General features: G+C 45.8%; 1 protein-coding gene across 2 annotated transcripts in view; it reads right to left on the bottom strand.

Annotated features, from left to right (window-relative positions):
• Nceh1 (neutral cholesterol ester hydrolase 1) overlaps positions 1-17,650 on the bottom strand; it is a 62,263-nt gene that overhangs the window by 13,767 nt on the left and 30,846 nt on the right. Inside the window, exons 1-3 of one of the 2 annotated variants that reach the window (XM_011249684.1) lie at positions 12,795-12,800; positions 8,604-8,830; positions 5,358-5,427 (exon numbers count right to left, since the gene is read on the bottom strand). In XM_011249684.1, coding sequence (XP_011247986.1) covers positions 5,358-5,395 — 38 coding nt within the window. In that variant the 5' untranslated portion in view covers positions 5,396-5,427; positions 8,604-8,830; positions 12,795-12,800. Of the gene's footprint in view, positions 1-5,357; positions 5,428-8,603; positions 8,833-12,794; positions 12,801-17,650 lie in introns of those variants that run through there. The other variant, NM_178772.3, reaches the window with a different exon arrangement.

Raw genomic sequence — 17,650 nt, 5'->3', positions numbered from 1 at the left:
ACAGCTCCACTTAACCACTCCAGGAAGAGAAAAACAAAGCAAGGCAGATTTAACAGTGAGGTAGGTGACCGTGAGGCTTTCAGATTGCCACAGACCTAAAGCTACATAAGCACAGTGTCCCACAAAAGCACCGTGGCCCCAAATTTTATGGAGAATAAGAACAAGGCCCTAAAGTGTTCAGTGCTTATACCAGGACAACCATCAAAGCCCATGCACATCACCATCTTGTGCAACTGAACAGCAGCAGGAACCTCAGCTCAGCAAAGCTTCAAGCTCTCCCAACGTTGGGTGGAATGTTATGTGGTTTGAGGCATTTATGTAGAATAGTGAATACAGAAGAATCATTTAATTAAAAGCAAAAACTTGAATGCTTTCCACAACAAAAAGGGTTGTATAATGAATCCCTTATAGAATTTAATATTATCCAACATCCAATGTGTGTTGACAACCGAGAATATCCAGGTTTATTATTATGATGGCTAACTTTGGTTGAGACAGTCAATGTTGGACTACCTGAATCACAGCCTGTAAGCCACTCTAATAAATCCTCTTTACATACACATTCATTCATATATACACATATGTACATATCCACTCTATTGACCTGTTCCTTTAAAAAACCCCAACTAACAAATTATCTCAGAGTGTTCCTTTGAAAAGGTGTGAATCTCTCTTGTCCCTTCATCCCATGATCCTGGCCAAAGGTTAAACAGCAGTGTGGTAAAAATACCCTACTTGGTGAATGTAAAAACAAGACGGTCCTAGGTTATATAAATAAAAATATAGCCATGTAAATTAGATATGATGCCTTTGATTTACCAGATACATACTGTACAATTAGTGCATGATGCCAGCACAGTGCCCTAGACGGCCCTAAGTAGGAGGCCCTGGCTTTACCTATGTTCTAGAATAAAGGCATGTGTGTGAGTTAGCTGCCAGGCCTGTCCCTGACCGCTGCAGACCACACAGGCAGCGCATGTATACGAATCCCATGAGGTGATTCCATTTCCGGGCTGCCCTAACCCTCGCCCTCCAGCTCCTAGAGATAAAAAACCATCACCAAAGGCCCGATGCACATGGAGCAAAGCCACCCGCAGGGGATGCTGTGGCAGCGGGTCTCTCTGCTGAGGGGAGGGGAGCACCTACCACGTTGCTGGAGACTCCTGGGATCCTCTGCCCTCAATCTTGTTTTCATTGGTGAGAGCATGAGCCCCCCCCCCCCCAAATCTCTCAAAGCCCTCTCATCTGGCCACCACAGACTTCATAACCATGCTCCTTTGTCTTAGGTCTCATTTTTCCTTAAGGGACTCTGTATTGACAGCAGTTTGTTTGTTTTTTAAGTTTGTTTTGTTCTCTTTTTTCTTGAAGACAGGGTCTTATGGGTAGCCCAGGCTGACCCCAAACTCTCTATGTAGACAAGGATGACCGGAGCTCCTTACCGTCTTGCTTTTAGGGCTCCATTGTTGGCATCACAGGCATACGCCACCAAACAGAGCTGGAGACCAAATCCAGGGCTTTGTCTTCATGTAAGCCGGGCAAGGAGCTGACCTACACTGCCAGCCCCAAATACTGCTTTCTTAAAAGTTGCCTTTTCTGACCCTTCAAATAACAGACACTCTTGCCCATAGATGTCTCAATCTCTGCTCACCATCCACTTCATATCGCTCTTCACACTTAAACTTCTGGGTCGAGGTTTTTAGACTGTGAGGGTAGGAGCTAAATCTTTCTCTGTGATATCAGGACTTAACCCTGCAATTGGCCCAGGACAGAAAGTAAATCATCATTCAAGGAGAAGGAGGAAAAGGAAAGAAGTGAGCCAGTGAGAGCAACTGTGTTCCCAGGTTAGCCCTACGGTGTTCTCTTGGTGGGGGAGAGGGGTACAATGGTCATGTGATGCTGGCTAGCCTTTAGCTATAGGATATAAGGCTTTCTGTGGCTAGCCTGGGCTCGAACCCCCTTATCTCATAATTACTGTCCACAGTAAGTGTGCACTGAATAATTTGTCATTTGGTCACAGCACTACTCACGCAGACTTACCTGCTCAGTGCTTTAAGAGGTGCCCAACTGTTTGACATTGAGAAACAATGCGGTCATCTAGAAACACATTTGAGTGCATTCACAACTATCCTGGGACAGATGTAACCCATGGGCTAGCTGCAGGTCGGACAGGTCTATGAGAACACCAGGGGCCCCTTTAGTCCAACTGTCTATAAACTGTTCCCTGGACACGTCTGAGGTCCCCATCCCAAGTCAGCCCGATTTCCTTGCTGTTCACACTGCAACCTTACATAAGGTGCTGGGAACCCAGGTGAAGCCTTCTTATTTCTGTTCCCAGGAAGGATTCCTAATCCCATATTGCTTATGGGTTTCAGTGAGCTGCCTGAAGGTGGCGCTGCACTGTGTTCCTCCCAGTGGTGAACATCTGAATGCCAATTATCTAGAGTCAGCCCAGTGGGGAAAGTAAGGAGAAGGCAATTGTTTCTGAGTTTTAGCTCTTTCTCAAAATCTTGATCATATTTTTTCTACCTTTCTGGGTGCTACGATAAGCCTCGACTCACATATAACACACCCGTGTCACTGGAGTCAAGGGACTGCTGGGGTAGAGAAGGGTGTGTGGCAAGAGCTCAGGGTGTGCTGCCCATTGTTGCTACTGAAGTCTTGAGGGCAGGTAAACAAGAGCCCGCTGAGGCTAGATCCTCCGTGTGCCAAGTGAGGCAAGCCTGCCTGCCTTCCTTCTCGAGGCCTTTGAATAACTATAGGTAGAGGAAACCGCTGAGGGGCCTCTGAAGCTTCTTAATACCACATTCCAGGGTCTTGCTCTAAGGGCTTGGCTCCTTCAGTGTCCTTTTGTCCCCTGGCCAGTGGCCCAGGCACAAAGAGTTGTTTATTGAATGATTCCTGCATTGTTGAACTTCACTCAAGAGATCTGAAGGTTGGCTGCAGGTTCAGAAAAGCCTGGAACCGCACAGGGCAGCTACAACTAAATCTGCTAAGGTGGAAGCCTCCTTAGCCACACTGTGTGAGCCCAGGCTGCTGTTACAGGGCAGGACTGCCTGATACCTCAGTAGAGCATCTCTTCACTTAGACTACAACAGGAGGATTCCCTGCTGAACACCAGAGGCCCTTTTAGTCCAACTGTCTAAACTGTTCCCTGGACACGCCTGTGAGGTCTCCATCCCAAGTCAGCCCAATTTCCTTGGTGTCCACACTGCAGCCTTACATGACTGCAGTGCTGGGAACCCAGGTTCCTGTTTTCTGTTCCCAGGTCTACAGTAGGGCAAGGGGGTTGAGAGCCACGCATGGGAGGAAGGCAGGGGAAAGGGAGAACTGGATGAACCTGGGTTCATAGAAGCAGTTGGAGCATTCCCTGTCTGCCTGTGTGGCTGTTATCAGTTTCCTTCTATCTAGGCTTGATAACTAGCAAGGTGTGGGAACCTGTAAAGCTTCTAGCCCGGAGTCAGTCCCACACACCACCTATGTGTCTACTTAGCTGCCTGACTGCCTGTGGATGACTCAATTTTTTTTTTTCTGTGATGAAAATAGTAAAATACATACTGTATGGGAGTGTGTGGGTGGAGGGGTATGTGAGTGCACACATGTGTGTGTGTGTGTGTTATGCATGTGTGTTGCTTAATGCTCCTGTAAGTGTGTGTGAGGAGGTCAGAAGTCAACTAACACTGGATGTTTTCCCTATTGCTCTTTACCTAGTTTTTAAAGATAAGGCCTCCCAGTGAACTTGGAGCTCAGCAATTCAGCTGGACTGGCTTACCAGCAAGCCTCAGGGATCCTCCTCAGCATTGAAATTATAGCATGCACTGCCACATCTGCCTTTGGGGGTTTGTCAGTTTGTTTTGTTGTTGTGTGGGGTTTTGTGGTGCGGGTTGCTGGAGATATGAAGCAACTTTATGCTTGCACAGAAACACTTAATCTATCGAGTCAGCTTCCCTATGCTTGGTTTTGGTTTGTTGTTGTTGTTGTTATTGTTGTTTTGAAACAAAGGGCCTTACTTTATAGCCCAGATTGCCCTAGAAATTACTACATAGACCAGACTGGCCTAGAACTCATAGCAACTCTCCTGTCTCTCACCAAATGCTCAGGCCACACGCATAAGTCACCAAGTTATACTACCGTGGTTGGTTTATATGAGAATTTAGACTCTTATTCAGACTCTTCAAGCACCCATCATACAGCCAATAACTGAATCCCCTGTGTGTGCTGGGAAGTTTTTGAGTACAACTGATTCAGCAACGAACAAAAACCTCTACTACCCCCATGTGCATTACTTCTATTGCAAACATGTGATAGATTAAATGTATGGCCCGTTGAACATGGAAGACAGCTTCAGAGATAGAATGAAACAGAGGAAAGTGGCTGGGGTTTCCCATGTAGCTGTCAAGGAGGGCCTTCTTAAAGGGAAATCTGAGGGAAAGCATAAGTCAAAGACTGAAATGAAAGCATTGGGACCACGCTGGCATGAGAGAGAGATGAGATGTGATGTTGCCATGGTAATAGTTGTCAACTTATTCAGTTACTTCATAGTTGCTCAAGAAAACAGTGTCTAAGAGAGCCAGCAGAGACCAGTCTACCACAAGGCTTACTAATAGTTACATGTCTAATGTTTGCTGCATATAGTGCAGTGTTTCTGTCAAACTTACAAGACTACATTTTAAAAAGCCTGGGAATACAGCTTAGTAGCAGGCACTTGCTTAGCATATATGAGGTGCTGGGTTGAGTCCCTAGCACTGCAGGCAAACAACAAATGCAGAATACTTAAAGTAAAGTAAATCAATGTATGATTAAGCCCAGTTCAAAAACAATGATGTAAGCCGGGCGTGGTGGCACACACTTTTAATCTCAGCACTTGGGGGCAGAGACAGGCAGATTTCTGAGTTTGAGGCCAGTCTGGCCTACAAAGTGAGTTCCAGGATAGCCAGGGCTACACAGAGAAACCCTGTCTCGAAAAAAACAAAAATAAATAATAAATAAAATAAAAAACAAAACAAAACAATGATGTAGATAGACACATCTGTAATTCCAACATTTGATGGTATATTTTATTTTTATTACTAAGTTACTAGACTGTTAGTTAGAATTTCTTCTTAACAACATTATGACTATCAGAGGCTGGAGAGATGGCGCAGCAATTAAGAGGGCTTGATAGTCTTTCAAAGGACCAGAGTTTTGTACCAACCACCCATATTGGGCAGCTTACAAATACCTGCAATTCCAGTTCCAGGGATCTAACACACTCTTCTGGTTTCTGTGTGCACCAGTACTCATATGCACATACCCAGACATGGACACATATGAAAAAATAAAAGTCTTAATGAGAGTTGTGACTAGTGGTAGCTACTCACTCAATAGAAACGATGACGGCGTTCAGCTCCTCAGCCATTGTTGTGCACAGCTGGTCATAGTAGCTGATCTCTAAGAGAGAAGAATGAATTACGACAAAGGTGGCCATTCAGGCTGTCCACTTGCACACACTGCAGACTATAGATTGTTTTTAGACTAAGATAATAATAGCAACACACACTGAAAAACGCATGTGATCCCGGTGCTCGGCCCTTGCTTCTGATCTCAGGAGCTGAGAGGCAGAGGTACAAGGATCAGGGGTTCGAGGCTGTGGCCATGGGCATTATCCTGGGATGCATGAGTCTACTCAAAACCCAAACAACTAAAGAACAGGAAGGGGCTAGAGGGAGAGGAAGGGAGGAGGAAGGAGGGAGGAGAAGGGGAAGGGTGGGGAGGGGTGGAGGGATGGTTAGAAAGGGAGGGAAGAATGAAAGGCAAACAGACACACTCAACTGCAAATATTAAATCTATTTTATGATAAAATGTAATTATTATAACAGAATATCAGTACTGAGTGAGTTTTGGATGTTTTTAGCTTACTAAACATTTATTTCATTCTGAGCTATATGAAACATACCACATTCATTCTGATTTTGAAGCCCTTCAAATAAAAAGATAAATCACAGCAAACTAGCAGTTTCCTCCGTAGAATTATAAGATTTTATACGTTTAACATCCTCATTTGCTGTGATTCGGGGGAAAATTACCAATGTAAAGAACGGGGTAGTTTCTTTACACCAACAGAGAAGCAGAGTTTTAGGAAATTTTAGTATTTCCTAGAAAGGAGACTCAAATGCCCTCAGGAACAATATAATTTTAAGAGGTAAGGATTGACTTCTTTTATGTTTTCTTCAGATACTTTACAACCCACGAGTCTAGGATGTAGTGCAGTTGGTATAGCACCTGCCTATCAGATACGAAGCTTTGGGTTTGAACCTAACACCACATTAACTGCGGGAGGTAGCAGACACCTGTAATCCCAGCACTCAGGAGGTGAAGGCTGGAGAATGGGAAGTTTAAGGTCATTTCTGGCTACATAGTGAGGCTAGCCCAAGTACGTGAAACCCTGCCCCCAAACAAACAAGTGAACAACAAAAAAAGATGTATTGTTTCAGCAAAGGGCCTAATACTTCCTTCCTTTAGTGACTCGGACAGTAAGTCCTTAGAAGCAGAGGATTAAGGACTCCACACCTGCCCGCACACTTACCAGTCCAGCTCTCCCTCAGGCACACCAGCCAAAACTAAGGGGCAGTGGCCAGGCTGACTCTCATAATGACACCATTCTGCCATCTCTACTTCCTGTCTTGGATAGGACATCCCACCTGACGCGTGTCCAGTGCCACAGACTATCTGTCCAAGGAAGTGACCCTATCTTATTCATTTTTGGATCTCTGTCTCTAGCACACCAGAGTGACTATAATGCTTAGCACTGGTGGTCAATTTTATGAGATGTAGAATCCCCTCTGGGCGTGTCTGTGACAAGTTTCTAGGCTTGTTAACTGGGGAAGGAAGACCCATCCTGACTCAGGGTGATAGGAATCCATGGGTCCTGCTCCTGGACTGAAGACAAAAGTAACAACAACAACAACAACAAACAACAACAACGATAAAACTGTAGATACAATATAACAAGCCCCCTCATGTTCCTGCCCATGGCCTTCCTTCCTGCCACCATTAACTATACCCTCAGAATGTAAACTATAATAAAGCCAGCCTGCCTGCCTGCCTGCCTGCCTGCCTGCCTGCCTGCCTGCCTGCCTGCCTGCCTGCCTGCCTGCCTTCCTTCCTTCCTTCCTTCCTTCCTTCCTTCCTTCCTTCCTTCCTTCCTTCCTTTCCTTCCTTCCTTCCTTCTTTCCTTCCTTCCTTCCTTCCTTCCTTCCTTCCTTCCTTCCTTCCTTCCTTCCCCCTTCCCTTCCCTTCCTTCTCTTCCTCTCTCCTTCCCTCCTTAAGTTGCTTCAGTATTTTGTCATAGTAATGAAGAACCAACTGATACATTGGTGATCCTTGGTCCAGGTCTGCCCACAGCTGTGAGTGTCTGCACTAAAAGTCACCTTTTGAACAAACTAACATAGTCAGTGGGAACAAGCCAGTGAATCACAGAATACCTGATGGGTATGGAGCTAAATGAGATGGAGTTCTGAGAGAGTTGTACATTTTATATTTTGTGCACTAAAAGTTCAGATAAAAACATAATAAAGGAAGAGACCAAGTTTCAATTGCTTTTTCTTTATAGTCTGTTAAAATTACATTTTTATTGGTGTGTATCTTGTGTTGGGGTGCCACAATGCCTATGTAGAGGTCAGAGAACCGTTCTGGGAGTCAACTCTCTCCCTTTCCCACGTAGGTCCCATGGATAGAGCTCAGTCATTAGGCATGGTGGCCAGCACCTCTGTCTGCTGGGCCGTCTTCCAGCCTGTCCATAGGTTTTCTGGGTTGAGAATACCATGGATGAGGAAGGAGGTCATGGTCACCACAGGCAGAAGTCCTGAGCTTCTGAGATAGTCTGTGCCCATGATTCAATGCTAGGCAGCCTGCTTCTGCCAATTGGTTCTGCTCACGAGAGCTGTCCAACTGCAAAGAAGATGCCTCTGGACTCGGAAACACTGTGTGTTGTTTTCTTTTAACGGCTGCATACTTTCGGTATTTTACTCTTTGGGTTTAGAAAGCTAATGTTGAGTTACCTTGTATTAAGCAATACCCACTCTATTTTGTAAGAAGAATCCTTCAGAATCAAGTTGATAAGGGCTACAGATAACTACCTCACGTGCTTATAAGGATGGTGTCTTCTGGTGAAATGAAGGTGAGCTTATTTTCATACGGAAAGCTAGTATCACTGGATTACAGTAAGTCTATGATTTAGATCACGGGAGCTTGTGCATGCTGCACAGCACGCTGCCATCTAAGCTGCATTCTGAGCTCAGAAAAGACTTTCAAAGCAATCGGTACTAAGAAGTAAATCGACAAGGGCTGGGGCTGGGGCTCAGCTGTAGAGCAACTGTTTCACGAGTTCGAAGCAATGCTTTCAACCCCCAGTGCTATAGATGGGAAGATATGAAGGAAGACAGGAAGAAAACAAACAAGGAAGGAAGGAGGAAATCTCTGTAGACCATAACCGTATAAACAGAAGAGACACTGACAATGTGGCCAGGGCGACCTAGGAACCAGAATGTTCCAGGAGAACCAAGGGTCCCATTCTTAAACAGTAACCATGCCCCTCCCAGAGCCCCCTGAAGGTGGCAGGGACTTACTTGCACTAGCCAGGGCCCAGCCTCCTCCGTGGATATAGATGACGCTGCGTCGCAGCGGCTCTTCTGGTTTCGGAGAACCTTCAAATACTCGGACTTCTACCCCATCGAAGTCGGTGTCTGTCACCTTCACTTTCGGAGAAGACCTTGCGCTTTGCTTGCCAAAAGAGGTGATGATGAAATTCAGCGCGATCAGATGGTGGTTCAGTCCCAGGGAATGTATCAGGTTACTCTGCAGGGTTGTGGAGAAGAGGGGTGGGATCAACTGTTAGCAGCAGGCAGGTACACAGAACAGTGCTCACTAACACGTGTGGGGGTGTTTAGCTTGCTTTTATTTTTTGAGAGTATGCATGTACATGTGTGCGTGAGTGCATGTGTACGTGTGTGTGTGCATGCGTGTGTGTGTGTGTGTGTGTGAGAGAGAGAGACAGACAGACAGACAGACAGACAGACAGACAGAGAGACAAAGGGAGGGAGAGAGCCCACTAGAGAGCAAGGATCTCACTATGTGGCCCCCTCAGACACTGAAACTTGCTATGGTAGACCAGGCTGGCCTCAGACTCACAGAGATCTGCCTGCCTTTGTCAACCGAGTGCTGAGATCAAAGGCAGGCTTGCACCAACACACCTGGTTCATTTCGCTGTTTTGAAACAGGGTATTTTGAAACTCAGTATTCCTGGCTTGCTGGCTGGTGACAACTGAGTTCTTGCAAACAACTGTCCCTGGCCCTGAGTGAGTGCCACTGGACACTTAGAACATGACAACAAACTATTTCCCTTTGAGTCTTAGAGCTAACAACATTGCCCCTCCTCCTCCCCCTCCCATGCCCATCCCCTCTCTCACACACTCTCTTGTCTTCCCCATACCCACTCCCACACCCTCTTATTTTAATGGTAGTATTTACATAGAACTCCCAGATGTTATCATTTATTTTTGCAGTGCTGGGAATCACTGGGGCTCACCCAGGGCCTCGAGAATGCTAGACAAGTGCTCTACCACCAAGTCATACTTCCAGCCCTGGCAAAATATTTTCAGCCCTTCTAAAACTCTCTCTCTCTCTCTCTCTCTCTCTCTCTCTCTCTCTCTCTCTCTCTTTTATTTGAGTCAGGGTCTCACTAAATAGCCTGGAACTCTCTGTAGCCCACTCTTGAAGAACTGAAATTTTAGACTTGCACTACCTTGCACTACTAGGCTAGATTGCTGCTTTCTAAATAACTGTAATATTTTGTTTTCTAAAAGCCAGCCTCACATTCCAAATAAATAAACTACAATAAATAAATGCCAAGTAAATACCAAGACTGGAAGAAGAATACTTAAGTGTTGGCGAAAGAAAGGAAAGCTTTATATTATATTAAGTATTTTTAAAGCTTCTGTGTTTAGATGTGTCTGGTCTCTTGAGAAGTGGGAGAAACCATGCACACTAACAAGAAGAAACAGCACAACCAGAAGCTTTTTGGAGATAGCTAAGGACTACCCAAGCGAGGTATGGCTTAAGCCTCTGAACTCAGAATGTAGGAAACAGAGGGATTGCTGCAAGTGAGAACCTGTCTGGGCTATCCAGAGTTCTGGGCTAGCCTGAGCTATACAGTAAAACCTTGTCTCAAAAACAAACAAAAGGATATCTGCACTGAGGCCTCATAGACAGTACAGTTAGAGAAGAGCCCTGAGTCCCAGCAAAGACCTTTCAGAGTCATGGCTTACTGAGTGAGAACACAGCTCCTCAATCATGAAGACCAGAGTTGAGAGCCCAGAACTCACATCAAAAAAAAAAAAAAAAAAAAAAAAAGCCTGGCATCCTGTAAATTCTCATAGTCTCACTGAGGGTCAGATGCCCTCGTCTGGACTGTACACTCCCTCCCCACCCCTGCCACACACACACATACACACTCAGTCAAAACCACAAGTAAATAAACCATTAAAAAAATTCTTTCAGTGAAGGGCACAGCTGGAGAGCACTGGTGCTTTATTACAGACCATGAAACCAGGAGCTGACAACAAGGTAAGCTACCGTTGTCAGATCCTCACAGTATGCCACACTCATCCCTCAGTTTCCTGACTCGCTGACCCCAGCTAAGACGGTTCTCTTGACAAGCACACCCATCCTTTGGAGGGTGTGCTGAGATATGATCACCTGGCTCAGTTTACCCAGCCTACCTAGGCAATGCTAGAAAGCGTTCCTCAAAACCCACCAGGCAGTATTCACGGAAAATACGAGCAGGAGGTGAATGACCTAACCATGACCAGCATTCTGGGACCATTCATTTACCATAACAACGGAGAAATAGATACTGATAATTCAATCTCTATATATGCTCTGACATAACTGTTCACTTTACTGAACAGCTTGAAATAATTGTTAATATCCATCACGTTAAATAAATGGAGGGCCAGCAAGATGGTTCTGTGGGCAGTGGCACTGCCACCAAACCAGACAATCTGAGTTCAATTCCTGGAGCCCACATAAAAAGGGAGAGCTGCGTCCTGCAAGTTACCCTTTGACCTCCACATGCTGGTGATGGCTATGTGCATACAAATGATGAAATTAAATAATTCAAATAAATAAGTAAACAAACATGTGCATAGATTGTGTTTGTGTGTGTGTATGTGTAATTCTAAATTTAAATTCTTTAGAAAATGTCATTTGATTTGTAAAATGAAAACTACTGTAGGTCTGACTATGGTAACAGCTACACTGACCAGGGCATTGCCATATTCATACATCCACATTCCATAGTAGGCACAGCATGCCGGTCCAACACATGGCTCAGTTTACCCAGGCCTCTCCAGAAACACTTCTGCTTCTTAGCTTGCATTCACATTAGCTGTGTTTCTGCAAGACAATGTACTTTGTTTGCAACAGTGGGTGGGGGTAGGGGTGGCACTGAGAAGAAACTGTTTGTCAAGGAGAGAAAGCAAGAGAGGGAGAAAAAATGGGTGGTAGAGAAAGCACCCAGAAAGCTGCCACAAGAATTGTGACATTTAAAAATTACTGATAAATTAGAGAAGCAAGCAAGCAGTTCTTCCAGCACCAAGTGTGATAGTGCAAGCCCATGATCTATCATCTGGCAGGAGAGGCGGCTCCTGATCATACCAGCTATAGTGAGGGCCAGACCAGTCTGGGATATGTGGGTTCCTGTCCCAACAACACAATCAACCAACCCATAGTCAGCATGTTATCGTTCAAATTTGAAAACGGAGTCTGGGGCTCAGTTAGGACAGTGCTTGTCTATCAAGTGCAAAGCTCTGGGTTCAGTCCTCAGCACTATGTGAACCAGGTGTGGGGGTGCACATCTGGAATCCAGGAGAGGTGATGGAACCTGGCAGATGAGCAGCTCAAGGTCCTTCTCGGCTATGTAGCAAGTAGAGGCTAGGCTGTGCTATGAGACCCTGACTCAAAATGTGTCTACCTCCCAAGGTCTGATGGCCATAGGGCAAGTGACAGAATACGACCAGAACTGTACTCCAGGGCTAGAGAGATGGCTCAGTGGTTAAGAGTACTGACTGCTCTTCCAGAGGTCCTGAGTTCAATTCCCAGCAACCATGTGGTGGCTCACAACCATCTGTAATGGGATCTGATGCCCTTTTCTGGTGTGTCTGAAGACAGTGACAGTGTATCCACATATATAAAATAAATGAATCTTTTAAAAAAAAAGAAGAAGAAGAAAAGAATAATCTTTCTGTATCACTATCTGGTCATGTTTTTTGAATACTGTAAAGTTTGAGTGGACTTTATTACAGTTATTACTCGGGGTGGGTCTGTTTTGACACGGTCTCATGTCAAAGTATATTTTTAAGTACAGGTCTGGGGAAGAAAAGGTTGCAACAGGGTTTCACTATGTAGCCCTTGGCTCTCCTGTCACAGTGCTGTGTAGAACAGGCTGGTGGTGAACTTAAAGAGATTCCCTGCCTCTGCCTCCCAAGAGCTGGGATTAAAGGCTACTGTGATCAGCTTGAAGGACAGATTTAATTTCAGTTGATGTTGGCGCTCAACTTCCATGACTACTGTAGGCTAGAAAAGGAACATAGAACAGTGGTGTAGACATGGGTCTCTGGTTGTGGGCAGGGCCCCACATTTCAACCCCAGCAAGGATAGAAAGAGGATGTGAAGAAATCGAAGTTCTCAAAAAGAACCAACTGTGGTGAAATGACAGCTTCATCCCCACACGCCAGCCATCCCTCAGGACAGCTGCAAACCTCCCTTGCTGGACCTGCCGCAGCTTGAGTTCCAGCTCAGCAAAGGGTACTTTCGTCCCTTTCCATCTCCTTCACTGCAGCAGCTGCTGAGAGCTTGTACCCTTGTGTTTCCTCTCTCCAGCGTATCAGTGTATAATTCTCAGCTATGGCCCCTTTGCATACTTTACTTTTTAAGAATTATTTTATGTATATATATGTATACATAAGATATAGCTATCTTCAGACACACTAGAAGAGGGCATCAGATCCTATTACAGATGGTTGTGAGCCACCATGTGGTTCCTGGGAATTGAACTCAGGACCTCTAGAAGAGCAGCCCAGGCTCTTAATCACTGAGCCATCTCTCCAGTCCCACCACCCCTTTATTCTTTATACACAATTCTAAGAAACTGCAAAAGGGATTCTGTGTCCATGGTGGTACAAACAATCAGGATGCTGAGGCAAGAGTGTTAATCAGGAGTTTGGATTGCATAATGGAACACTATCTCAAAACAAAATAGAACCTGGGAGAACAACATAATTTAAGTGGCCAGTTGGCATGAGACGACAGACAGACAGACAGACAGACAGACAATGCTGCCTGTTAGCAATCCTTTCTCTGGTAACTTCTCAGGTATAGAATGGCAAGATGAGCCCATTGCAGTCCATAGCACACAGCCAAGACTTACTGATGCAAAGGTAGTCCCCCAACCTATTTTTTAGAGTATGTGACAGGGTCAGGCCCCTTTCCCTTCTTGAACTGGATGGCCAAGATGTTCTTTGTGGGTTGGGTCACATTAAGTGACAGCAAACCAGATGAAAGCGGACTTCTGAAGTAGCCATGGAGGAAAAAGCCTGTGCCTGGAATAGGAATAAAGCCCTCCAGAAGAGGGATCCTTTCAGGCAAGAACTGTGAATCCGGCCATCTGGGATGAAATGGAAAGTATTCAGAGATCACCCTGATCTAGTCCAGGGCCTCTTTCCCTAGCTACCTACTACTCAAGAATTAACTATTGCCTGCCTTCCTTCAGATGGATGGGTGGATGGGTGGATGGGTGGGTAGACAGACAGATGGACTGATGCAAGACTCTAACTCCAGTCTTCAAGGGTCAAGGTCAAAAGGATCACCAGTTCCGGATCAGTGTGGACTACAAAGACGAAAGAAAAGGGGCAGGGCCAGGGAAGACAAAGGAGGATTAAGGTGGAACTTCCCCAGTAGAAACCACGTTCTCTTTGGCTGGATGCTGGTAAATTCCTTGTGTGAACTCTCGAGAGACCAGCCCATCGTTGCTTTCCAGCCCCCATTTCTTCTTTCTTTTCCCAGGATCATATCTGATACCACTCTGTCCTGTGATCTTGTCTATCGCAAGCTTTCTCGATGCACACCCAAGTGTTTCTATGCATAAGGTCTTCTTTGCTTTCTCTCCCAACCATGTGACCTACAACATTCTGACATTCAGCCCTTGACTCACCAGCTCACCAGCGGCCTGCTCAGTCAAGCACCTACCAACCTGATCCCCAAAGTTTCTTCCTCTCTAACTTCCCCAGGATCTTGTCTATTGTGGATCCACCCCACTGCTGGGGTGCTGAGCTAGGGAAGTGTAGAGACACTACTCAGGGTATAGAAGAATGCAGTCTAAGATGGGGGAGGCCAAAGTTGGGATTCCCTGACTCCAGGATATCCAGTCGTCATTGGGGTGCTGCACAGAGGAGTTGGGAATGAAGGACTGGGGATCTGCGGGCCCTAGACGAGGCTGGGACCATTGGGGGCCCAATGGCTGAGGACAACAACAAACCTGGGGTCAGGGAAAATGGGGAACCCCAGTTTAGCTCATCAGTGAAAGTCCTCAGCTTAATGCAGCTGTCTAGCAGCACAGAGAGGCTTACGGGAGACTTAAGCTGTGGCTCTGTAGGTGAAGGCCTTCTCCATGTAGTGGCTCTGGATGAAAGCGACAGTCCATGTTTATCCATACCATTTGTTGACTGTTCGTCCGTCGTGGAAAATGAATGCCATGGCAACTCCTCAGGGTAGACCAGACGTTAAATACCTTTTGCAGGGAGGAATGTCTGGGAAGGGAAATTTATTGGCTAAAACCTCAGGGCCTCTAGATACATTATTAGCATGGAGAACTCTGTTCTGGGCTATGTGTCCAACCAACATGGGGAGTGTGTGAATACACGTTCCAGGCCAGGAATCTAGTAGGGAGCAGGGAGGTGCCTACTGTCTCAGGTAGGTACTAGGGTATTGGGTGTCAGACCCACTCTACCTTACCAAGTTTCCTGGCATGGTCCACTGTCTATTATGCCACAAAACTCAGTGTATTTATCACTTGGGAGGCAGGTGCTATCTTCTTTTTAAAAGAGGGTCTCATAGCTCTCAGAGTGACCCCAAGCTCACCCTATAGTAAAACATAGCCTCGAACGTCGGATCCTCTTGCCTTTACCTCCCAAGGGCTAGGATTACAGGCATGTACACCATGCTAGGGATCCTGGGGCCTCCAGTATGTTATGTAAATTGGGCACCAACTGAGCCACCTTCTCAGACTTTGGTTTGTTTCTTGAGACAAGGTCTAGCTATATAGCCTAAGCTGGCCTCAAACTCAGGATCTTTCAGCCCCAGTCTCCTAAGTGCCGGGATTACAGGTGTGGCCAATGTGACCAATGCCTGCCTTTGTGTATGTGTGTATCTTATAGATTAGCTCTTCATCTCTGGCCCAGAGTTTATTTGGGGGGGGGAGGGCTGGGGGAAGGATATTAAGACAGGGTTTCTCTGTGTAGCTAGCTCTGGCTGCCCTGGAGCTCACTTTGTAGACCAGGCTGGCCTCGAACTCAAGAAATCTGCCTGCCTCTGCCTCCCGAGTGCTGGGATTAAAGGCGTGCGCCAGAAGCAGGGTCTCAGTAAGTTTCCCAGAGGAGCCTTGAACTTTTAAAACTTTTATTTTAAATTCTGTGCATACATCAGCGTGTGTGTGTGTGTGTGTGTGTGTGTGTGTGTGTGTGTGTGTGTGTAGGGCACATGTAAGAGCCTCCGCTCTCAGATTCCAGAAAAGAACACAATGGTGACCTGCCCGACCCAGAAGCTAGGAACTGAACACAAGTTCTCTTGCCCTGAACTTTTCAATTTTAAACCCCTTGTTGGATAGTTTTTTTGTCACCTTGACCCAAACTAAAGTCATCTGAGAGGAGAGAACCACAATTAAGAAAATACATTCATAAGATCAAGGTATAGGTAATCCTATAGGGCATTTTCTTAATTAGCGATTGATGGGGGAGGTTTCATAAGAAGCAGGCTGAGCAAGGCATGAGGAGCAAGCCAGTAAGGAGCATCCCTCCATAGCCTTTTCATCAGCTCCCACTCTATAGGTTCCTGCCCAATGATTTGATGATGAACTGTTATATGGAACTGTGAGTGAGATAACCCTTCTCTTCACACCCTGCTTCTGGTCATACTATTGCATCACAGTAACAGTAAGCCTAACTGAGACAAGGTTGAAGGACAACTTTCAGGAATCAGTTCTTTCCCTCCACCATGGGCTCCAAGAGTTGAGTTCAGTCATCATACATGTGTAGGAGTCTTTTGAACCTGCTGAGCCATCTTGCTAGCCCCAACTTGAGCTCTCAATCTTCCTGCCTCGGTCTCCCGGGTAGCTGAATTTACGAGCCTGCATTAGACAAAGCTCAAAGCTTAATATTTTATTTCACTCAACGTCACAGTTTTTGCTTGCCTTACAAGAAAATGAACTTCTTAAATGGCACCGTGACTGGCACACAGGAGAGACTCACCAGCTGCTCGATACCTTGAGTTGAAGTGACTCTATTTGAATACTGATCATTTTGGCACTGTCTCCCGTCCCTCGTCTGTCTTTTTCAAACTCCGGATCTACATTTCCAACCATCTCCAGGACCTAGTTTATAAACTCCTCAGAATTTACACGGGCAGGGCTGGGAAGGTACAGTGCCATGCATCCTGTGGTGGTTAATCTTTATTGCCAACCTGAGTGGACACACCTCTGACACACTGCTGAGGTCATTTACAGAGAGATTTCACTGAGCACAGAAGACCCACCCTGATTAAGGGCAGCAACTCCCATGGGCTGAGTTCCCAAACAGACCAGAAGGGGAAAGGTGAATGAAAGCTAGCATCGGGTTTCCTCTGTCCCTGCCCTCTGATGACAGATCCAATGTGGCCAGCTGCCTCATGCTCTTACCACAATACCGTCTCCACGGGGACAGACTGTATCCCCAAACCACAGAAAACAACAAAACTATTAGACAAAACAAACCCTCAGTTACATTGATTTGCTTCAGGTATTTTGTGGTAGTAATTTTTAAGTAACTAATAATCCCAAGCACCACAAAAAAATTAATACCTACTCAGATGTTAGTGCTGTGAGTCACAACCCCTCTGGGGGGTCACATGACCATGCCACAGGGGTTACCTGAGACCACTGGAAAACACAGATGTTTACATTACGATTCATAACGGTGGCAAAATTACAGTTATGAAGTAGCAATAGAAATAATTTATGGTTGGGGGGTGGGAGGGTCACCACAACAAGAGGAACTGTATTAAAGGGTCACAGCCCTAGGAAGGTTGAGAATTGCTGTTTTCGTGACTCACGCCTTAAATCCTAGCACTTGGAAGAGAGAGGCAGGCAGATTGCTATAAGTTCAAGACCAGCCTACACAGCAAGTTCCAGGGAAGCCAAAGCTACATGATGAGACCAGGTTTAAATAAGTAAATAAAATTAACAGGGTCTACTCTTCCTTCTCCTCTGACAGCAGTAACTCACTATGTTCTCGGCAGACTATCTGGCCATCTAGCTTCTAAGGCAGCCAAAGCTTGATTCTGTTCTTCTCCTTCCTTGTTTCTCAGT

This window comes from Mus musculus, chromosome 3 (assembly GCF_000001635.26).
Source record: "Mus musculus strain C57BL/6J chromosome 3, GRCm38.p6 C57BL/6J".
NCBI lineage: Eukaryota > Metazoa > Chordata > Mammalia > Rodentia > Muridae > Mus > Mus musculus.
This window is presented reverse-complemented; position numbering and strand designations above follow the sequence as displayed.